The 25,154-nt window shown below is 44.5% G+C and overlaps 1 protein-coding gene across 2 annotated transcripts in view; it reads left to right on the forward strand.

Annotated features, from left to right (window-relative positions):
• The window catches only part of LOC138677354 (vomeronasal type-2 receptor 26-like), a 54,135-nt gene that overhangs the window by 13,189 nt on the left and 15,792 nt on the right, over positions 1-25,154 (forward strand). Inside the window, exon 3 of one of the 2 annotated variants that reach the window (XM_069767412.1) lies at positions 20,378-20,608. The exons of the other annotated variant lie outside the window; for it this stretch is intronic. Within the exon in view, the coding sequence (XP_069623513.1) occupies positions 20,378-20,608 (231 nt within the window). The remainder of the gene's footprint in view (positions 1-20,377; positions 20,609-25,154) is intronic. 2 annotated transcript variants of the gene reach the window in all.

The raw sequence follows: 25,154 nt of genomic DNA on the forward strand, positions 1-25,154 counted from the left end.
CTGACCATAAGAGCTTACACTCTACAGGAGAGAGAGGACCCCACTGACCATAAGAGCTTGCAGTCTACAGGAGAGAGAGGACCCCACTGACCATAAGAGCTTACACTCTACAGGAGAGAGAGGACCCCACTGACCATAAGAGCTTACACTCTACAGGAGAGAGAGGACCCCACTGACCATAAGATCTTACACTCTACAGGAGAAGATCTTGCTGACCATAAGACATTACACTCTGCGGTAAAGAATGAGCGAGAGAGAGAGGACCCCACTGATCATAAGAGCTTACACTCTACAGGAGAGAGGACCCCACTGATCATAAGAGCTTACACTCTACAGGAGAGAGAGGACCCCACTGATCATAAGAGCTTACACTCTACAGAAGAGAGAGGACCCCACTGAAAATAAGAGCTTACACTCTACAGGAGAGAGAGGACCCCACTGACCATAAGAACTTACACTCTACAGGAGAGAGAGAGGACCCCACTGACCATAAGAGCTTACACTCTACAGGAGAGAGAGGACCCCACTGATCATAAGAACTTACACTCTACAGGAGAGAGAAGACCCCACTGACCATAAGAGCTTACACTCTACAGGAGAGAGAAGACCCCACTGACCATAAGAGCTTACACTCTACAGGAGAGAGAGGACCCCACTGACCATAAGAGCTTACACTCTACAGGAGAGAGAGGACCCCACTGACCATAAGAGCTTACACTCTACAGGAGAGAGAAGACCCCACTGACCATAAGAACTTACACTCTACAGGAGAGAGAGGACCCCACTGACCATAAGAGCTTACACTGTACAGGAGAGAGAGAGAGGACCTCACTAACCATAAGAACTTACACTTTACAGGAGAGAGAGGACCCCACTGACCATAAGAGCTTACACTCTACAGGAGAGAGAGGACCCCACTGACCATAAGAGCTTACATTATACAGGAGAGAGGACCCAACTGGCCATAAGAGCTTACACTCTACAGGAGAGAGGACCCAACTGACCATAAGAGCTTACACTCTACAGGAGAGAGGACCCAACTGACCATAAGAACTTACACTCTACAGGAGGGAGAGAACCCCACTGACCATAAGAGCTTACACTCTACAGGAGAGAGACAACCCCACTAACCATAAGAGCTTACACTCTACAGGAGAGAGAGGACCTCACTGACCATAACAGCTTATACTCTACAGGAGAGAGAGGACCCCACTGACCATAAGAGCTTATACTCTACAGGAGAGAGAGGACCCCATTGACCATAAGAGCTTACACTCTAAAGGAGAGAGAGGACCCCACTGACCATAAGAGCTTACACTCTACAGGAGAGAGAGGACCCCACTGACCATAAGAGCTTACACTCTACAGGAGAGAGGACCCCGCTGACCATAAGAGCTTACACTCTACAGGAGAGGGGACCCAACTGACCATAAGAGCTTACACTCTACAGGAGAGAGAGGACCTCACTGACCATAAGAACTTACACTCTGCAGGAGAGAGAGAGGACCCCACTGACTATGAGAGCTTACACTCTACAGGAGAGAGGACTCCACTGACCATAAGAGCTTACACTCTACAGGAGAGAGGACCCCACTGACCATAAGAGCTTACACTCTACAGGAGAGAGGACCCAACTGACCATAAGAGCTTACACTCTACAGGAGAGAGAGGACCCCGCTGACCATAAGAGCTTACACTCTACAGGAGAGCGAGGACTCCACTGACCATAAGAGCTTACACTCTACAGGAGAGAGGACCCAACTGACCATAAGAGCTTACACTCTACAGGAGAGAGAGGACCCCGCTGACCATAAGAGCTTACACTCTACAGGAGAGAGAGGACCCCACTGACCATAAGAGCTTACACTCTACAGGAGAGAGAGGACCCCACTGACCATAAGAGCTTACACTCTACAGGAGAGAGAGGACTCCACTGACCATAAGAGCTTACACTCTACAGGAGAGAGGACCCAACTGACCATAAGAGCTTGCACTCTACAGGAGAGAGAGGACCCCGCTGACCATAAGAGCTTACACTCTACAGGAGAGAGAGGACCCCACTGACCATAAGAGCTTACACTCTACAGGAGAGAGAGGACCCCGCTGACCATAAGAGCTTACACTCTACAGGAGAGGGGACCCAACTGACCATAAGAGCTTACACTCTACAGGAGAGAGAGGACCTCACTGACCATAAGAACTTACACTCTGCAGGAGAGAGAGAAGACCCCACTGACCATAAGAGCTTACACTCTACAGGAGAGAGGACCCCACTGACCATAAGAGCTTACACTCTACAGAAGAGAGAGGACCCCACTGACTATGAGAGCTTACAATCTACAGGAGAGAGGACTCCACTGACCATAAGAGCTTACACTCTACAGGAGAGAGGACCCCACTGACCATAAGAGCTTACACTCTACAGGAGAGAGAGGACCCCACTGACCATAAGATCTTACACTCTACAGGAGAAGATCTTGCTGACCATAAGACATTACACTCTGCGGTAAAGAATGAGCGAGAGAGAGAGGACCCCACTGATCATAAGAGCTTACACTCTACAGGAGAGAGGACCCCACTGATCATAAGAGCTTACACTCTACAGGAGAGAGAGGACCCCACTGACCATAAGAGCTTACACTCTACAGGAGAGAGAGGACCCCACTGACCATAAGAACTTACACTCTACAGGAGAGAGAGAGGACCCCACTGACCATAAGAGCTTACACTCTACAGGAGAGAGAGGACCCCACTGATCATAAGAACTTACACTCTACAGGAGAGAGAAGACCCCACTGACCATAAGAGCTTACACTCTACAGGAGAGAGAAGACCCCACTGACCATAAGAGCTTACACTCTACAGGAGAGAGAGGACCCCACTGACCATAAGAGCTTACACTCTACAGGAGAGAGAGGACCCCACTGACCATAAGAGCTTACACTCTACAGGAGAGAGAAGACCCCACTGACCATAAGAACTTACACTCTACAGGAGAGAGAGGACCCCACTGACCATAAGAGCTTACACTGTACAGGAGAGAGAGAGAGGACCTCACTAACCATAAGAACTTACACTTTACAGGAGAGAGAGGACCCCACTGACCATAAGAGCTTACACTCTACAGGAGAGAGAGGACCCCACTGACCATAAGAGCTTACATTATACAGGAGAGAGGACCCAACTGGCCATAAGAGCTTACACTCTACAGGAGAGAGGACCCAACTGACCATAAGAGCTTACACTCTACAGGAGGGAGAGAACCCCACTGACCATAAGAGCTTACACTCTACAGGAGAGAGAGAGGACCCAACTAACCATAAGAGCTTACACTCTACAGGAGGGAGAGAACCCCACTGACCATAAGAGCTTACACTCTACAGGAGAGAGACAACCCCACTAACCATAAGAGCTTACACTCTACAGGAGAGAGAGGACCTCACTGACCATAACAGCTTATACTCTACAGGAGAGAGAGGACCCCACTGACCATATGAGCTTATACTCTACAGGAGAGAGAGGACCCCATTGACCATAAGAGCTTACACTCTACAGGAGAGAGAGGACCCCGCTGACCATAAGAGCTTACACTCTACAGGAGAGGGGACCCAACTGACCATAAGAGCTTACACTCTACAGGAGAGAGAGGACCTCACTGACCATAAGAATTTACACTCTGCAGGAGAGAGAGAGGACCCCACTGACTATGAGAGCTTACACTCTACAGGAGAGAGGACTCCACTGACCATAAGAGCTTACACTCTACAGGAGAGAGGACCCCACTGACCATAAGAGCTTACACTCTACAGGAGAGAGAGGACCCCACTGATCATAAGAGCTTACACTCTACAGGAGAGAGAGGACCCCACTGACCATTAGAGCTTACACTCTACAGGAGAGAGAGAGGACCCCACTGATCATAAGAACTTACACTCTGCAGGAGAGAGAGGACTCCACTGACCATAAGAGCTTACACTCTACAGGAGAGAGGACCCAACTGACCATAAGAGCTTACACTCTACAGGAGAGAGAGGACCCCGCTGACCATAAGAGCTTACACTCTACAGGAGAGAGAGGACTCCACTGACCATAAGAGCTTACACTCTACAGGAGAGAGGACCCAACTGACCATAAGAGCTTACACTCTACAGGAGAGAGAGGACCCCGCTGACCATAAGAGCTTACACTCTACAGGAGAGAGAGGACCCCACTGACCATAAGAGCTTACACTCTACAGGAGAGAGAGGACCCCACTGACCATAAGAGCTTACACTCTACAGGAGAGAGAGGACTCCACTGACCATAAGAGCTTACACTCTACAGGAGAGAGGACCCAACTGACCATAAGAGCTTGCACTCTACAGGAGAGAGAGGACCCCGCTGACCATAAGAGCTTACACTCTACAGAAGAGGGGACCCAACTGACCATAAGAGCTTACACTCTACAGGAGAGAGAGGACCCCACTGACCATAAGAGCTTACACTCTACAGGAGAGAGAGGACCCCGCTGACCATAAGAGCTTACACTCTACAGAAGAGGGGACCCAACTGACCATAAGAGCTTACACTCTACAGGAGAGAGAGGACCTCACTGACCATAAGAACTTACACTCTGCAGGAGAGAGAGAAGACCCCACTGACCATAAGAGCTTACACTCTACAGGAGAGAGAGGACCCCACTGACAATAAGAGCTTACACTCTACAGGAGAGAGAGGACCCCACTGACCATAAGAGCTTACACTCTACAGAAGAGAGAGAGAGGACCTCACTGACCATAAGAGCTTACACTCTACAGGAGAGAGGACCCCACTGACCATAAGAGCTTACACTCTAAATGGAGAGAGAGAGAGGACCTCACTGACCATAAGAGCTTACACTCTACAGAAGAGAGAGAGAGGACCTCACTGACCATAAGAGCTTACACTCTACAGGAGAGAGAGGACCCCACTGACCATAAGAGCTTACACTCTACAGGAGAGAGAGGACCCCACTGACCATAAGATCTTACACTCTACAAGAGAGAGAGGACCCCTCTAACCATAAGAGCTTACACTCTACAGGAGAGAGAGGAACCCACTGATCATAAGAGCTTACACTCTACAGGAGAGAGAGGACCCCACTGACCATAAGAGCTTACACTCTACAGGAGAGAGAGGACCCCACTGACCATAAGAGCTTACATTCTACAGGAGAGAGAGGACCCCACTGATCATAAGAGCTCACACTCTACAGGAGAGAGAGGACCCCACTGACCATAAGAGCTTACACTCTACAGGAGAGAGAGGACCCCACTGACCATAAGAGCTTACACTCTACAGGAGAGAGAGGACCCCACTGATCATAAGAGCTTACACTCTACAGGAGAGAGAGAACCCCACTGACCATATTAGCTTACACTCTACAGGAGAGAGAGGACCCCACTGACCATAAGAGCTTACACTCTACAGGAGAGAGAGGACCCCACTGACCATAAGAGCTTACACTCTACAGGAGAGAGAGGACCCCACTGATCATAAGAGCTTACACTCTACAGGAGAGAGAGGACCCCACTGACCATTAGAGCTTACACTCTACAGGAGAGAGAGAGAGGACCCCACTGATCATAAGAGCTTACACTCTACAGGAGAGAGAGGACCCCACTGACCATTAGAGCTTACACTCTACAGGAGAGAGAGAGAGGACCCCACTGACCATTAGAGCTTACACTCTACAGGAGAGAGAGAGAGGACCCCACTGATCATAAGAGCTTACACTCTACAGGAGAGAGAGGACCCCACTGACCATAAGAGCTTACACTCTACAGGAGAGAGAGAGAGGACCCCACTGACCATAAGAGCTTACACTCTACAGGAGAGAGAGGACCCCACTGACCATAAGAACTTACACTCTACAGGAGAGAGAGGACCTCACTGACCATAAGAGCTTACACTCTACAGGAGAGAGAGGACCTCACTGACCATAACAGCTTACACTCTCCAGGAAAGAGATAGACTTACCAGTGACTCTGGAGATGGAAAATTTTTCTGCTTCACACACTGTGCTCCATTGGGAACTGCTGACCTGAGATGGCCTTGTTGCTGATCACAACTGTACAAGGATGATATGATAATCCACTAAATGTCATAGCTGCCAGACGTTTTGGTGAAGCCAGCATTTCCAGTCACAAAAAGACATTAGTCTGCTGCCTGGTGCCTCGGCAGTGAAGAAAGCAGTGTCAGGCAAGTTTTTATTAATTTTTTTTGCAAACTGAAATCTTAATCTCAAAGTGAAAGTGTTAAAATTTACGTGAAACTGACAAATTTCAAGAAAGTTAAATCAAACTCGATCCTCCGCGCTTAGATCTACTCATCTCTAATTATTACTCAAGGAAACAGGAAAATAATCCTCAAAATATCAGTATTAAGAGTGTAGTGGCAAATAACCATGAAAGACGATAAATATTTAAGACTGTAGTAGAATCTACATTGTACTATGTAGGTTATTGCTGTGGTGAGGTGTGCGCAAAATACATGGTAGCACATAACAAGTAAGTCATTTAGACCACAAGTCAGGCAAAGACCATGTGCATGAATGTCAGATTGGCGAATAGTGCTGTATATTAGTACTGTCCTAGGGCATGCATTGGGGGTTTCATTAATCAACTTCCATTAATGATGGAGTTATTTCAGCAGGAGAGGAAAACGTTGAATTGTTGTACTATTTTTCATTACTTACAGATTAATCTCTTATTGAGCTTCAGCCAAATAGTGACGGTGATGACGCATGCGCATATTTAGATCTCAGCTCAATGAGGAACCAAGATCTCAAACTGTGCATGCACCGCCATTTTACTGAAGACCACCGGGAGGTCAACCTGCGCATGCGCCTCCACTGGTGCCATTTTAAGGAAAATCGCAGTATGTGCCTGCGCCTTCACTGGTGCTATTTTGCTAAAGCCTATCAAGAGATAAACCTGCGCAAGCACCGCTTGTGGCTAGGATGGCAATGGTGAGAAATGTAAACAGGAGGAAGATACAGACACCAGAGGCAGGTGGAGGAGCTGAGGCAGAGCAAAAGACCCTACCCACAGTCCCGCTCCACTTTCTCTCTCCAATGCACCGAAAGCTTATGAAACCCAAACTTCAAATTCTGAATAAGCAACAACCAAGAAGTGGATTTCTTCACTGAAGACATCCATTAAATCTGTATAACAGCAACATCATGATGAAAAGTTATTTTTAATGAATTCAGTGTATCTTCTGAATAGCTGACAAGGTGCACATAGGAACACGCCACCCAAAAGAGGTGATGAATTAATTCATTGGTGTGTGCGTCCATGCATCTCACCAGAAATATTACTCAAGTTGGGGACTGTGGTAGCATTTCTTGGGAACACAAAGCCAGCATTGGACCAAAAAAATCTCAAATTATGATTCCTCAAACCACAAAGTACATATTCCCACTGATCTAATGTTGCTTTGCTCAAAAAGTCTCTTTTTCTTGTTTGCAGTCCTCATTAGTGATTTCTTTGTAGCAATCCAACTTTACTGGCCTGATTGTTGAAGTTTACTTTGGACAGTTGTTATTGAAATTAATGATGAGCAAGAACTAAAATGCTAAAAAGCTCTTAGGTCGGAGGCTCAGACGGGCAGGACTCAAGTAACAAGTATATTAAAAGTCAATGGGAAACTCAAGCATCTTTCCTGAAGACCCCTAACGGGAGGGCTTGGGGCGGCCAGGAAAATCATTGAAATGAATGGAAATAGCATAATAAAGATGTATCTCTGACTCCGGGACGCTGCTGAGAACAATGTTGTCAGAGTATTACTCCACTCTTACAGAATGAAAATTAAATATACAAAACCAAAGATTAAGTGGATTTTAGAGGGAAAAATGTTAGGAAACATATTTTTAATGTACAGTTAAAGAGCCTCTAAATAGGCCTCAATACAATTGCACTGACAGGGTGCAGCGGACCCAAGTAAAACGGCAACTGCACAGGTGCAATACCAAATGAAACAGCCAGCCTTCAATCAGGGATTGGCCGTGTGGCACACCAATGCACTAAAATATATACTCTCTATGTGGCGTGTTCACACAAGGAATGCAGTGCATCTGGTTCTCAGCCTATTAATGAAGTCAATTTTACTTGGGTCCGCTGCACCCTGTCAGTGCAATTGTATTGAGGCCTATTTAGACATGTAAGCATCTCTGCCCGTTTTTGGTTTGTTTTCTTGAACACTTTGAACCCCCAAGTGCTTCACAAAAGTTTATAAGGCAGAGCCGTGAAAATAAAAAAATAATTTTTCTTTCCTCAAAAATGATTTTTTAGCCCGCAATTTTTTATTTTCACAAGGGTGACAGGAGGAATTGGACCCCAAAAGTTGTTGTCCAGTTTGTCCTGAGTATTCTGGTACCCCGTATGTGGGGGTAAACTACTGTTTGGGCGCACGTCGGGGTTCGGAAGGGAGGGAGCACTAGTTGACTTTTTGAACGCAAGATTGGCTGGAATCAATAGTGGCGCCATGTTGCATTTGGAGACCCCCTGATGTGTCTCAACAGTGGAAACCCCTCTTACTCCAACACTAACCACAAAACATCCCTAACCCTAATCCCAACTCTCACCATGACCCTAATCACAACCCTAACCCCAACACACCCCTAACCACATCCCTAACCCCTACACACCTCTAACCACAACCCTAACCCCAACCCACCCCTAACCCTATTCCCAACCATAACCCTAACCACAAGTCTAACCCTGACCCCAACAAACTCCAAACCTTAATCTTAACCCTAATTTCAACCCTAACTCTAATTCCAAACCTAAGACTATGTGCCCACGTTGCAGATTTGTGTGCGGATTTTTCCATACCTATGGGGGTGCTAAAGGGAGGGTTTATTTACTATTTGTTTTATTTTGATCACTGTGATATGATCTATCACAGTGATCAAAATGAATGAATGAATCTGCCCGCCTGCAGATTCGGCGGGCGCACTGTGCATGTGCCCGCCATTTTGGAAGATGGCGGCGCCCATGCAGAAGACGGACAGACACCGGGAGGGACACCGGAGGTCAGTAAGTATGGGGGGTGTGATCGGAGCACGGGGGTAGGAATGGAGCACAGGGGGAGCGGACAGGCGGGGGCAGATCGTGGTCTCCAGTCATGGCCGATTATATTGCAGCATCGGCCAGGGCTGGATTGTAATATTTCACCAATATTATAATTTTAATATTATGATAGCTCTGATTGAAAGTGAAACCTCACTTTCAGCAGCCAATCAGAGCAATCGTAGCTACAGTGGGGGCGAAGAACCCTTCCCCCCTCCTCAAGTGCCACTCCCCCTGTCCCTGCAGTTTAGGTGAAATTTCAGTTAACCCTTTCACCCGATCTGCAGGAACGCAATCCTGCCATGATGCCACATAGGCGTCACAGGTCAGATTGGCACTGACTTTCATGACGCGTACGTGGCGTTACAGGTCGGGAAGGGGTTTTAATATTGCAGCGTTAGAAGGGAGCACAAAAAGAAGAGCCACTTTCACAGAATGCAGCTTTAGTGCTGGACCTGGTGACTCTTTCACTTAAAAACGCCAGGGGAGTGAAAAATTACCTTTAAGTGCAACATCTTTGCACACATAACAATTTCACAGCCACAAAACTACAATGTGGGCTATGGCAGGCTGTATCACGATTAGCAACAGAAAAATTATTTTTTTGTTGTGTGTCAATTCTGCAAACAGCTTAATTTCAACCTCAAAATATTACAACTGGGAACAAAGCAGGTTGTATGACGTTTAGTAATGTTAAGGACCGGCGGAACGCACCAAGTATAGATGATATGACACTAGGTGCGTTCGCAGTCCGAGGTCCACCGTGCAGGTAAAAGACCCTGCTGCTAGTAAGACGGACTATATGGCGGTACTAAGAATACACACACATGGGTTAACTTCACCCTGCGTGAAGGAAGCGATCCTATTGCGTCACAGGAGCGCAGTACCGCACATAGAGCGCGAGCAAGAAGTCAGCGGACTCAACCCCTACACAGGATTGAAGTCCTATTAGACACTTGCTGGCACAACACCGCAACTGGGTGTGTAAGGAAACTTATAAAATAGAATCTATAAGCACGAGAGTGTGTGCGGTGCCGCACTGACGGACGCCACTAACCACCCAGGCTTGGGTAAGGAAAGCGCAGAGGAAGCGCACGGCGCCGTACTGGCGGACACAGCAACAGGACGCTGTGATGTGTGTTACGTGCAGATGGTTAGTCGGGCGCTAGATAGCTACCATCATCCGCGAGCAGTCAACAACTCTAGGGAGGGATACTTAGGAGCTTTCATCCATCGACATACATCCATCTACACACACACATAATATCAAGACAATACTAGCACATGGCCGTGCGGTCATGCGCAGTTTATATAGTTGCAGCACAGGAAGCTGCTACTGAAGTTTTTGCCCTTTCAGGACCTTCCAGAAGGACCAATGGAAAGTGCTGCAGTACCTGAGCATGTTTTGCCCTTTCAGGACCTTCCAGAAGGACCAATGGAATGTACTGCAGCACCTGAGCATGTGATCGAACATGTAGCCCTCGACCTCCAATGGGAGACCCTGCCCTGGGCATGCTCAGACAGAGAAATGCAGGACTTAGATCCAGAAACGTCCACTCGCCGCTGCCCAGCACTGGCTTCAATGGCAGAAGCAGGAGAAGCAGCAGTAACTCTTCGCACAGAGTCAGACTGAGCGAGACGCTGGGATCGACGTCCCTGCTGAGCAGACTCCATTGCGGCTGGAGAAGAATGGGAGACCGCAGCGGAGACGGATCGAGATTCCCCCTGTGCAGCAGAGGAAACTCGACTCCTAACAAGTAACAGAATTTTTTTCCGACCTGACACTGTATTTAGGCTACTCAGTAAAATTCTGCTGACAGGTTCTCTTTAAGGGGTACTCTGCCCCATGTTCTGTGGTTGAAATTTGTAAGCTGCTTCTAAGGAGGTATTTGGCTTCATCATCTGTGGTCATAATTTTTAACTGGATGGCAAGTAACTAGCCTCAGTCTCTGTGAGGGCAGTGTTAAAATTGTTATGTTATTAAATTACTTCCTATTTTTTGAATGATTTCTATAATGACGGAACTCCTTTAAGTCATTTTCCTATTCACATTTTTTTTGCAGTGCAATTGTCTTGCTCTTACCATCATTTATCTTCTTTGTGCTCCTCACTAGCACTCACTATGACCATTTTACGGCCACTTTAAAGCACCAAAGTTCAGGTTCCCCATTTACTTCTGTTGCGTTGGGTCCAGGCTTAAGTTTGAGGTCAAATTCAGACCCGAACCAAACTTTTTACTGTATATTCATCAAACTCGGCAAACCGGAACATTCACACACAGGTTTACTCATCTCTAACGATTGATGGTTTTTATGATTGTTCTTTAGGAAAATGCTAACATACCTTGGGGTCTATTGATTTCTCTCTAATCCTACAAACACCAGGCACATTCTAATAAATTTAGATTAGGACTGAAGATTTGTATTTACACTGCGTGCAGAATTATTAGGCAAGTTGTATTTTTGATCACATGATACTTTTTATACATGTTGTCCTACTCCAAGCTGTTCAGGCTTGAGAGCCAACTACCAATTAAGCAAATCAGGTGATGTGCATCTCTGTAATGAGGAGGGGTGTTGTCTAATGACATCAACACCCTATATAAGAGGTGCTTAATTATTAGGCAACTTTCTTTCCTTTGGCAAAATGGGTCAGAACAGATATTTGACGGGCTCTGAAAAGTCCAAAATTGTGAGATGTCTTGCAGAGAGGGATGCAGCAGTCTTGAAATTGCCAAACTTTTGAAGCTTGATCACCAAACAATCAAGCTTTTCATGGCCAATAGCCAACAGGGTCGCAAGAAGCGTGTTGGGCAAAAAAGGCGCAAAATAACTGCCCATGAATTGAGAAAAATCAAGCGTGAAGCTGCCAAGATGCCATTTGCCACCAGTTTTGCCATATTTCAGAGCTGCAACGTTACTGGAGTATCAAAAAGCACAAGGTGTGCGATACTCAGGGACATGGCCAAGGTAAGGAAGGCTGAAAAACGACCACCTGTGAACAAGAAACATAAGATAAAACATCAAGACTGGGCCAAGGAATATCTTAAGACTGACTTTTCAAAGGTTTTATGGACTGATGAAATGAGAGTGACTCTTGATGGGCCAGATGGATGGGCCAGAGGCTGGATCAGTAAAGGGCAGAGAGCTCCACTCCGACTCAGACGCCAGCAAGGTGGAGGTGGGGGACTGGTATGGGCTGGTATCATCAAAGATGAACTTGTGGGACCTATTCATGTTGAGGATGGAGAGAAGCTCAATTCCCAGACCTACTGCGAGTTTCTGGAAGACAACTTCTTCAAGCAGTGGTACAGGAAGAAGTCAGTATTGTTCAAGAAAAACATGATTTTCATGCAGGACAATGCTCCATCACATGCCTCCAACTACAGGCATGGCTGGCCAGTAAAGGTCTCAAAGAAGAAAAAATAATGACATGACCCCCTTGTTCACCTGATCTGAACCCCATAGAGAACCTGTGGTCCCTCATAAAATGTGAGATCTACAGGCAGGGAAAACAGTCCACCTCTCGGAGCAGAGTCTGGAGGCTGTGGTGGCTGCTGCACCAATGTTGGTCATAAACAGATCAAGCAACTGACAGAATCTATGGATGGAGGCTGCTGAGTGTCATCATAAAGAAAGGGGGCTATATTGGGCACTAATTTTTGGGGGGATTTTGTTTTTGCATGTCAGAAATGTTTATTTCTATATCTTGTGCAGTTATATTGGTTTACCTGGTGAAAATAAACAAGTGAGATGGGAATATATTTGGTTTTTATTAAGTTGCCTAATAATTTTGCACAGTAATAGTTACATGCACAAACAGATATCCTCCTAAGAGCCAAATCTAAAAAAAAAAACCCATACCAACTTCCAAAACCATTAAGGTTTGATATTTATGAGTCTTTTGGGTTGATTGAGAACATAGTTGTTGATCAATAATAAAAATTATCCTCTAAAATACAACTTGCCTAATAATTCTGCACGCAGTGTATATATATATATATATATATATATATATATATATTATGTAATTTAAAAAAAATGTTTCTTTTTTGTTCTGTAGATCAGTCATGTTTCTACCAGCTCCTTTCTCAGTGACAGGACTCAGTTCCCATTCTTTCTTCGTACTGCCCCAAGTGATGCTTTCCAGTCCAAAGGGCTGGCTCAACTGTTGTTACACTTCCAATGGAACTGGGTAGGCATGATCGCTGATTCTAATGATTATGGATACCAGGGAATACAAGGAGTTAGACAAGAATTCATCAAATCTGGAGCTTGTGTGGAATTCTTAGAATATGTCCAGAGCAGTCGTCCGGATCGCAACATTCCACGTATCATCCAGACCATCAAGAACTCCAGAGCCAAAACTGTAGTTATTTTTGCAACTGATGTTGATATAATTTTGCTTTTTGAGGAATTTCTACATAATAATATCACTGATAAGCTTTGGGTGGCCAGTGAAGGCTGGGCAACTTCCAATTTGCTGAGTTTTGAAAGATATTACAATCTTCTTAAAGGAACTCTTGGCTTTACTTATTCTAGTGAACGCATCCTAGGATTTGAAGATTTTATAAAGGATCTGAATTTCTCAAAAATTTCAGAGTTCTGGGATGTAATGTTTTGGGAAGAAATTATTGGGTGTTCTTTTCTTGATTTCACAAACATTAACTTCAACCGTGAATCACTTAACAAGAATTGTACAGAAGATGATACATTGGAACCATTTCAACTAAGCCTTAATAATATCAGCAACCTTGGACATTTATATAATCTCTACAATGCTATATATGTCATTGCAAATGCTATGCATGATCTCAATTTATGTAGAGTTGGAGAAGGACCTTTTCTAAATGGAAGTTGCTCAGATACTTCGAACCTTAATCCATGGCAAGTAAGAAAATTGTACCTAAAATAAAAGAAAAATTACACAATTGCCTTTATTATATTATTATTAAGGGCGAGTTAAGCCAATGGACAGGTGGTGCTTTAAGGATTGTTGGGACCATACCTATGTCCTCCTTTTCCTCAGTATGTCTATGTTTGCTATGAGATATATGGAGCACTGGTCAAGCCGTTATGTTTTCATACCTTTAAAAAAAAGTACTGGTGATCTAACATTTACCACCCATCCATTAGATTTTTATAGGCTGGTATGAATTTTGGGCCAAATGATGTAGAGACGGGATCATAGATGTGCATAGGTTTCAATCTATATTAAATTTCATTGCAAAATCTGCATGTGAATTTTGTCACAATTCCACCCCTCAGTGTGTCTTGGATACAGTTACTGATGCCTCAGCAGTCCAATCTTCTACAGGGCGTGATGAAGCTGTCAGTACTTTGACAGCTCAGTTATCCAGTCTGGTGTAGGGGCATACTGAGCTGTCGGTGTTTTGATTAACAACTTGGCTGTCCAATTAGAGATTGGAAGTTGCTTGCTCTCTCCAGGAGTTCATTGTCCCAGGTGATTGCCAGACTACTTAACTGCACTGTTAGGGTACCGTCACACTATACGATTTACCTACGATCACGACCAGCGATATGACCTGGCCGTGATCGTAGGTAAATCGTAGTGTGGTCGCTGGGGAGCTGTCACACAGACAGCTCTCCAGCGACCAACGATGCCGAGGTCCCTGGGTAACCAGGGTAAACATCGGGTAACTAAGTGCAGGACCGCGCTTAGTTACCCGATGTTTACCCTGGTTACAAGCGTTAAACTAAAAAAAAAAAACAGCACATACTTACATCTGGTGTCCGTCAGGTCCCTTGCAGTCTCTGCTTCCCGCACTCAGTGACTGCCGGCCGTAAAGTGAAAGTGAAAGCACAGCCGCTGTGCTCTGCTTTCACTTTACGGCCGGCAGTCACAGTGTGGGAAGCAGAGACTGCAAGGGACCTGACGGACACCAGAATGTAAGTATGTGCTGTTTGTTTTTTTTTAGTTTAACGCTTGTAACCAGGGTAAACATCGGGTAACTAAGCGCGGTCCTGCGCTTAGTTACCCGATGTTTACCCTGGTTACAAGCGAACGCATCGCTGGATCGCATCGCTAGATCGCTAGATCGGTGTCACACACACCGATCTAGCGATGACAGCAGGAGATCCAGCGATGAAAGAAAGTTCCATACGATCTGCTACGACGTACGATTCTCAGCAGGATCCCTGATCGCTGCTGCGTGTCAGACACAGCGATATCGTAACGATATCGCTGGAACGTCACGAATCGTACCGTCGTAGCGATCGAAATGTTATAGTGTGACGGTACCCTTAGTCCCAGACCTCTGGGAGATGTACATTCAACTTTTATGTTGTTTGTCTCTCTGTGCTTTGTGTTCTGTTTGTTGATCTTTCATTACCTGACCTTGGACCTTGTTCTTACCATCTGTTTATTTAACCTCTTTGCTTTGATTCTCTATTCTCCTGGTATTTTGACCTCGGACCATTACCTGACTACACCTTCATCTCTTCCTTCTGTTTATGAAGTTCCCTCCAGACTTTTAACCTCAGACTCCTTGGCTATCTTGACTCATGTCTCGTCTGTGAAAAAACAAGACGTGAGTGATCACATTACATCTGGCCAATACGTTATTCTTTTTTGTTAGTATGGATCGACTTAACATGCTCAGTGACCAGGTGGCAAATTTAACACAGATGACTCAGGATCTGGATAAGGAATGTTAGAGACTGGAGTTATCACAATATCAGTTGCAGAGTCAGATAAATAATTTTATGAATACCTCCTACAGCCCTCCACTGCTGGCTGTGGCTGTGACATCAGTTCCCTTTGCTGTACAGTTGGTCTCTCCCAAACCTTTAATGACCCTCCCTGATAAAATTACAGGCGAGAAAGACCAGTTTAGGCTATTCAGGGAGACCTCTAACTTGTTTTTACCCTGCAGGGGATGAATTTCAGCAAGTGGGAATATTCATTTCCTTTTGGAATTTTTCTTGTCGCCATAAGCCCCAGAACTGTATTATGTTGATGCCTTTTTTTACAGTTTAGGTCTGATCTATAATGAACCAGACAGGATCCAGGTAGCTGAAGCTAACATCATGAACCTGGCACAGCGGGGTCACACAGCTACGATACTGAGTTCCAGTAGTATTCCACTGAAGTTTTGTGGAATAATGCAGCTCTCAGGTGCCAGTTCTACAAAGGCCTTTCCAAAACTCTTAAGGATGCTCTGGTCCTTCATGACGCCCCTTGTTCTGTGGTGGAGACCATGACTCGGGCTATATAAATGCACTGCAGAATCTATGAGACTATGAGTCTTTGTGTTGTGGAGAAAAGACATCCACAAGATCTTGGACTCTGTCTGTGTTAGTTTAGAGAAATCCATTCAAATCATCGCCGTTGACAAGACACCATTAGCTCGGAATTTGGTTAAGAGGGTAACTGCAGATTTTACACTCCAAGTGGGAGCACTCCACTCTGAATCCATCTCCTTTTTTGTTTTGGATAATTTTCCTTCTGAGTTGCTGCTCGTGCTATGGTTACAGATTCACAGTACTGTTATTGATTGGTGTCAGAAGGAGATTGATAATGAAGCCACAATTGTTGCAAGAAATGTCTAAAAACTGTACAAATATGCTAGTCTGACAGGCCTGCCGGGTACCTAAAGGACTTCAGAGATGTGTTCTCGGAAAAAGAGGTGGAGATACTACCTCCCAATCATCCTTATGATTGTGCTGTTAATCTTGTCCCTATCGCCAAATCACATAAAGCTCACCTTTACAATTTGTCTGGGCCTAAACGGACGGACAGGAAAGAATATCTTAAAGAAAGTTTATGGAAGGGTCTAATTATTCTTATTTATTATTATAGCGTCATTTATTCCATGGCGCTTTACATGTGAGGAGGGGTATACATAATAAAAACAAGTACAATAATTTTGAACAATACAAGTCATAACTGGTACAGGAGGAATGAGGACCCTGCCCGCGAGGGCTCACAATCTACATGGGATGGGTGAGGATGCAGTAGGTGAGGATAGAGCTGGTCATGCAGTGGTTTGGTCGATCGGTGGTTACTGCAGGTTGTAGGCTTGTCGGAAGAGGTGGGTCTTCAGGTTCTTTTTGAAGGTTTCGATGGTAGGCAAGAGTCTGATATGTTGTGGTAGAGGGTTCCAAAGTAGGGGTGATACACGAGAGAAATCTTGTATATGATTGTGGGAAGAGGAGATAAGAGGGGAGTAGCTGTAGCTGTATCAATATTTTATGAATATTCTTTTATTTTATTGTATTGGAAAACATGTTGTGATTTACCTGGATGATATTTTAATTTTCTCGCCCTACATACACTGTCACCAGGAACACGTCCATATTGTATTATAAAGGTTGAGGGAGAAGTTTTTGTTTGCTAAATTAGAGAAATTTGTTTTTTTTCTGTTTAGTAAATTTCCTTCTTGGGGTTTATCTTGTCAGCAGAAGTGTTTAAGATGGATCCTGGGAAGGTGCAGGCCATATTACATTGGGTTAAACCTTGTGATCTTAAGGCTTTGCAGCATTTTCTGGGATTCAGTAATTATAGGAAATTTATCAAAGGTTTTTCTCAGATTGCTAAACCTCTTTCTGACTTTACATGTAAGGGGCAAATCTCAAGATTTGGTTGATGGGTTCCATCAGGGCTTTCGAAAATTAACAGGGAATTTTATGTCCGCTCCCATTCTAACCCAACCTGATTCTCCAAGAACAATTAATTGTGGAGGTAGATGGTTTGAAGGTCGGAGTGTGGGCAGTTTTATTTCAGGGGCCCAGAACTCTGACTAGCCTGCATCCATGTGCTTTTTTTTCCAACAAAAAATGTTCGCCTGTGAAAAAAAGTAATGATGTTGAGAATTGTGATTTACTTCCTTTCAAATTGACCAAGGAAGCATTTTTTGGAGGGGGTAGTTCATCCAGGTACTGTAGGCACTGATCAAAAGAACATAGCTTTCATTGAATCAGCTAAATGGTTCAGTCCTACACAGGACAGATGGTCCTTGTTTTTCTCTTGCTATAATTTTTTCATAACATTCAGGCCAGGGTTTAAGAATGTCAAAGAAGATGCATTTTCTCGCAATTTTGATTCAGCTTCTCCACCAGAACCTTCATCCTCCATTTTTTCTAAGTGTATTTTAGTTGCTATGGCCACTTTGGAATTGGAAGAGATCTGTAAATTTAATTATTTGTCTCCTTTCGCTACTTTAGGGCCCAAAATATTTGTACCTGTGTACCTATGATTGCTTGAGTTACATGAATTTCCTGATTCTACCTTGAGTGGTCATCCAGGGGTTACTGCTACATAGAAAGCCATTGCTAGACTTTTTTGGTGGCTGTCCATGCATTATGATATTAAAAATGTTGCATCCATTTGTCAAGTCTGCTCATACGCTATATAGTCAGTCACAGCAGGCCGGGAAATTGACTCCATTTCCAATTCAAGAAAGGCCATGGACTCATTTGTCCATGGATTTCATTGCTGATTTGCCTCTCTCTGGTGGGAAAACTGCTATCTGTGTGATAGTTGACCGATTCAGCAATCAAGCTCATTTTGTTTTGTTTGTTTTTTTTGTCAGGACTACCTAATGCAGAGACACACTCCAGGTTGTTTATTTCTTATATTGTAAGATTACATGGGATCCCTTTTAACATTGTGTCTGATAGAAGAGTACAATTTGTCTCGAAATTCTAGAGAGCTTTTTGTAGTAAACTCAAGATTCACTTACCAGCTGAAACAAACAGACAGACAAATCATTCTTTGGAACAAATTTTAAGGTGCTTTGTGGCAGCTTGGCAGGAGGATGGGTCTTCATATTTACCTCTTGCTGAGTTTGACTTTAACAGTTGAGTAAATCAGTCTACTGGAACCTCGCCATTTTTCTGTAATTATAGTTTTCATCTCCATTTTGGTGAATTTTCTAGAATTGGCTCTGAATATTCTGGGGTGCAAAGACTGGAGGAAGGTTCAAAAGATTATTGGGTCTGCACAGATCCACCAAAAAGAGAAGACGTTCAGTGGGTCCTGTTTGGTTGTCATCTAAGAACAGTAAACTTAAAGTGCCATTGACAAAGTTGGGTATAAAGTTTATTGATCGAAATGAGATTCTAGAAGTGGTCAAGCCTATGGCAATAAGATTAAAGCTTTTGCCATTCCTTTGCATTCCCAACATGTTCCATAAGTCACTATTAAAGGAGTTTGTCCCTTTGGCAGTGTCTTCCTCATCCCCACCACCTTCAATTTTGGATGGCGGTGGCTTGGAGTATGATGTTCAGTGTGTTGCTGATTCTCATATGGTATGAAATTTCCTCCAATACCTCATCCACTGGACTAGATACGGACCATGGGAGACATCCTGGGTCCCAGCATGAGACGTGAAGGCTGAGCAGTTAGTCAGGGCCTTCCATCTAAAATTTCATGGCAAGCCTGGGGGTCCATTGGCCCCTTGGAACAAGGGATACTGTCACAATTTCACCCCTTAGTGTGTCTGGGATGCAGTTACTGATGGATCAGCCTTCCAATCTAGTACAGGGGCATGCTGAAGTACTTTGACTGAGAGCTCAGTCATTCAGTTGGGTGCAAGACCGCGCTTTTCATTGACAGCTTGGCCATCCAAACTGAGACTGGGAGGTGCTGACTGTCTCCAGGGGTCCTTTGTCCCAGGTGATTGTCAGACAAATATTCAGCTTTTATAAGGTTTGTATCTCTGTACCTTGTGTTCTGTTTGTTGTTTTTTTGATGACCTCATTCTGACCATCCATCTGTTTAACCCCTTTGCTCTTGTCCACTATCCTCTCAGTATTGACCTCAGACTGTTACCTGACTACCCTTTTGTCTCTTCCTTGTGGTCATGATGTACCCTCCTGGCTTTTGACCTCAGATTCCCTGATTATTTCAAGCCGTCTCCACACCAGAAATGTTTCAATCTCAGATAACATAGTATTCGGGCTTATTCTTATGGGGTGGTAAGATGTTCTTGGTTTTCCATTTTTTTAGTTTGGCAAATCATGCATTTTACTTATCATAGTATTTCAAATGATTGAAATTTTCAACAAATGTTTTAGAACCAAAATAGCATCACTGTCCACCATGATAATTTCCTAAAGACTAGTTGGTGCCATAAACTGAGTTACGTAATTGAGCTTTGAAGTTTTTCTGCACTTGTATAAATATGGTATGTGATAAGAAGGATCGATTCATCTCGAAAAATTAAAGTTTTAATGTTTTATATATCTTTTTTATTTATCTATTTTTTTCTAAATCACCTAAAAAGTTTTAACTTTTTGAACTTCACCAAATTCTCCCAATAGGTTTTCCATTACATGAAGAACTCCCGAGTGAATATGAGCAATGGAAGGGTTTTGTTTTTTGATAAGAATGGAGATCCTCCTCCAATATATCATATCATCAACTGGCAAATTGACCTGGGAGGCTCAATGAAACAGGTCAAGGTTGGGAATTATATCAATACAGCCACATACAACAGAGGAGACCTTATTATTAACACAACATCTATTCGATGGCCATTTGGTAATGATAAGGTACTGAAATCCAATAGACTCCCAAGGGAATAGAAATCGTAAAGTCAACTGCCTGGATTCAAGATCGGTGATGTTTGCAAGGATCTTGATGAGGATGCTTTCTGGAGTCAGATGCTCCTGATTCATTAAGAGATACACACTTTTTAAAGGGGTTGTCCACAATGACAACCCCTTCTAAATCTGAATGTTTGCCTCTGTTAAAATAAAACCATCTATTATCACCTCCGCAACGTTCCATTCAAATGATGTCGGCAGTCACATTTCTGGGGCTGAGTTTGTTGCATCACGTGACTCCTGCACCCAATCAGCGCCGGCTTTGATGGTCATATAAATAATCAAGAGGAAGTAAGAGATTAGATGGTCCGCGAAGTGCTGACATCTCTGGAATGGCGCGGGAGGTGGTTAAAAGTGTTTTTATTCTATTGGGGGCAAACACTCAGACTGAGAAGGGGTTGTCCCAGTAGTGAGAAACCCCTTTAATATATCAGTAGTATCTGATAAGTAGCGTATGCCTCTATAAGACTTGTCACAAATTTTACTCTGGTTAGAGATCAATCTTGGCAGATCTATGCGAAACAGTTTTGGAAAGACCAAAACTCAGAGAATGTTTGTACAACTCCGCCTTGCACGAAAAATGTTCTTGCATTTCAAAGTGATTTACTTAGGTGATTCTGGTATCATCACTTTGATGCACTGAGGTCAAAGTTTATGACTGTCATTTATTAATTTAGGCAAACAGTAAAATATGCATTGAGCATAACTTTGGGGAAGTTATCTGTTAACCATAAAACATTTTCCTCATATAGGACCAAAAAGGTTATTTCTACTAACCTGTTATGTTTGCTAATGACAGGTGTTATGAAGGCAATCCAGAAACACAGTGTGCTTAGCGATCAGAGCGCACACAGTGATCTGACAAATACCCAAAAATACAAGAACGAGCTCTGAGACGTGGAAACTCTGTAGACTGCACACCTGATCCTATCCTAAACACAACTTCCCTCTCCTAGTGTTTCATCACCCATCCCCTGCAGACTGTGAGCCCTCGCGGGCAGGGTCCTCCCTCCTTATGTACTCGTGTGCCTTGTTATCTGCTCATGTTTAATGTATTTGTCTATATTTGCCCCGTATTCACATGTAAAGCGCCATGGAATAAATGGCGCTATAAAAATGTATAATAATAATAATAATAATAATAACTAAAAGCGGCTGTGGATTGCGCCTAACAACTACCTAGGCAACTCGGCACAGCCTAAGAAACTAGCTAGCCTGAAGATAGAAAAATAGGCCTGACTTGCCCCAGAGAAATTCCCCAAAGGAAAAGGCAGCCCCCCACATATAATGACTGTGAGTAAGATGAAAAGACAAAACGTAGGGATGAAATAGATTCAGCAAAGTGGGGCCCGATATTCTAGGACAGAGCGAGGACAGTAAAGCGAACTTTGCAGTCTACAAAAAACCCTAAAGCAAAACCACGCAAAGGGGGCAAAAAAAACCCACCGTGCCGAACTAACGGCACGGCGGTACACCCTTTGCGTCTCAGAGCTTCCAGCAAAACAAAAGACAAGCTGGACAGAAAAAAAGCAACAAAAAAGCAAAAAGCACTTAGCTATACAGAGCAGCAGGACACAGGAACAATCAGGAGAAGCTCAGATCCAACACTGAAACATTGACAAGGAGCAAGGATAGCAGCATCAGGCGGAGTTAAGTAATGAAGCAGTTAACGAGCTCACCAGAACACCTGAGGGAGGAAGCTCAGAAGCTGCAGTACCACTTGTGACCACAGGAGTGAATTCAGCCACAGAATTCACAACAGTACCCCCCCCTTGAGGAGGGGTCACCGAACCCTCACCAGAGCCCCCAGGCCGACCAGGATGAGCCGCATGAAAGGCACGAACAAGATCGGAAGCATGAACATCAGAGGCAAAAACCCAGGAATTATCTTCCTGAGCATAACCCTTCCATTTAACCAGATACTGGAGTTTCCGTCTAGAAACATGAGAATCCAAAATCTTCTCCACAATATACTCCAATTCCCCCTCAACCAAAACTGGGGCAGGAGGCTCAACAGATGGAACCATAGGTGCCACGTATCTCCGCAACAACGACCTATGGAATACATTATGTATGGAAAAGGAGTCTGGGAGGGTCAAACGAAAAGACACAGGATTGAGAACCTCAGAAATCCTATACGGACCAATAAAACGAGGTTTAAATTTAGGAGAGGAAACCTTCATAGAAATATGACGAGAAGATAACCAAACCAGATCCCCAACACGAAGTCGGGGACCCACACGGCGTCTGCGATTAGCGAAAAGTTGAGCTTTCTCCTGGGACAAGATCAAATTGTCCACTACCTGAGTCCAGATCTGCTGCAACCTATCCACCACAGAATCCACACCAGGACAGTCCGAAGACTCAACCTGTCCTGAAGAGAAACGAGGATGGAACCCAGAATTGCAAAAAAATGGAGAAACCAAGGTAGCCGAGCTGGCCCGATTATTAAGGGCGAACTCAGCCAACGGCAAAAAGGACACCCAATCATCCTGGTCTGCAGAAACAAAACATCTCAGATATGTTTCCAAGGTCTGATTGGTTCGTTCGGTCTGGCCATTAGTCTGAGGATGGAAAGCCGAGGAAAAGGATAGGTCAATGCCCATCCTAACACAAAAGGCTCGCCAAAACCTTGAAACAAACTGGGAACCTCTGTCAGAAACAATATTCTCAGGAATGCCATGCAACCGAACCACATGCTGAAAGAACAAAGGTACCAAATCAGAGGAGGAAGGCAATTTAGCCAAGGGCACCAGATGGACCATTTTAGAAAAGCGATCACAGACCACCCAAATGACTGACATCTTTTGAGAAACGGGAAGGTCAGAAATGAAATCCATCGAAATATGTGTCCAAGGCCTCTTTGGGACCGGCAAGGGCAAAAGCAACCCACTGCCACGAGAACAGCAGGGCTTAGCCCTAGCACAAATCCCACAGGACTGCACAAAAGTACGTACATCCCGTGACAGAGATGGCCACCAGAAGGATCTAGCCACTAACTCTCTGGTACCAAAGATTCCAGGATGACCAGCCAACACCGAACAATGAAGTTCAGAGATAAGTTTATTAGTCCACCTATCAGGGACGAACAGTTTCTCTGCTGGACAACGATCAGGTTTATTCGCCTGAAATTTTTGCAGCACCCGCCGCAAATCAGGGGAGATGGCAGACACAATGACTCCTTCCTTGAGGATACCCGCTGGCTCAGATAAACCCGGAGAGTCGGGCACAAAACTCCTAGACAGAGCATCCGCCTTCACATTTTTAGAGCCCGGAAGGTACGAAATCACAAAGTCGAAGCGGGCAAAAAATAACGACCAACGGGCCTGTCTAGGATTCAAGCGCTTGGCAGACTCGAGATAAGTCAAGTTCTTATGATCAGTCAATACCACCACGCGATGCTTAGCTCCTTCAAGCCAATGACGCCACTCCTCGAATGCCCACTTCATGGCCAGCAACTCTCGATTGCCCACATCATAATTACGCTCAGCGGGCGAAAACTTCCTGGAAAAGAAAGCACATGGTTTCATCACTGAGCAATCAGAACCTCTCTGTGACAAAACCGCCCCTGCTCCAATCTCAGAAGCATCAACCTCGACCTGGAACGGAAGAGAAACATCTGGCTGACACAACACAGGGGCAGAACAAAAACGACGCTTCATCTCCTGAAAAGCTTCCACAGCAGCAGAAGACCAATTAACCAAATCAGCACCCTTCTTGGTCAAATCGGTCAATGGTTTGGCAATGCTAGAAAAATTACAGATGAAGCGACGATAAAAATTAGCAAAGCCCAGGAACTTTTGCAGACTTTTCAGAGATGTCGGCTGAATCCAATCCTGGATGGCTTGGACCTTAACTGGATCCATCTCGATAGTAGAAGGGGTAAAGATGAACCCCAAAAATGAAACTTTCTGCACACCGAAGAGACACTTTGATCCCTTCACAAACAAAGAGTTAGCACGCAGGACCTGAAAAACCATTCTGACCTGCTTCACATGAGACTCCCAATCATCTGAGAAGATCAAAATGTCATCCAAGTAAACAATCAGGAATTTATCCAGATACTCACGGAAGATGTCATGCATAAAAGACTGAAACACAGATGGAGCATTGGCAAGTCCGAACGGCATCACTAGATACTCAAAATGACCCTCGGGCGTATTGAATGCAGTTTTCCATTCATCTCCTTGCCTGATTCTCACCAGATTATACACACCACGAAGATCTATCTTAGTGAACCAACTAGCCCCCTTAATCCGAGCAAACAAGTCAGATAACAATGGCAAGGGATACTGAAATTTAACAGTGATCTTATTAAGAAGGCGGTAATCAATACACGGTCTCAGCGAACCATCCTTCTTGGCTACAAAGAAGAACCCTGCTCCTAGTGGTGATGACGATGGGCGAATATGTCCCTTCTCCAGGGATTCCTTCACATAACTGCGCATAGCGGCGTGTTCGGGCACGGATAAATTAAATAATCGACCTTTAG

Source organism: Ranitomeya imitator, chromosome 4 (genome assembly GCF_032444005.1).
Source record: "Ranitomeya imitator isolate aRanImi1 chromosome 4, aRanImi1.pri, whole genome shotgun sequence".
Taxonomy (NCBI): Eukaryota; Metazoa; Chordata; class Amphibia; order Anura; family Dendrobatidae; genus Ranitomeya; species Ranitomeya imitator.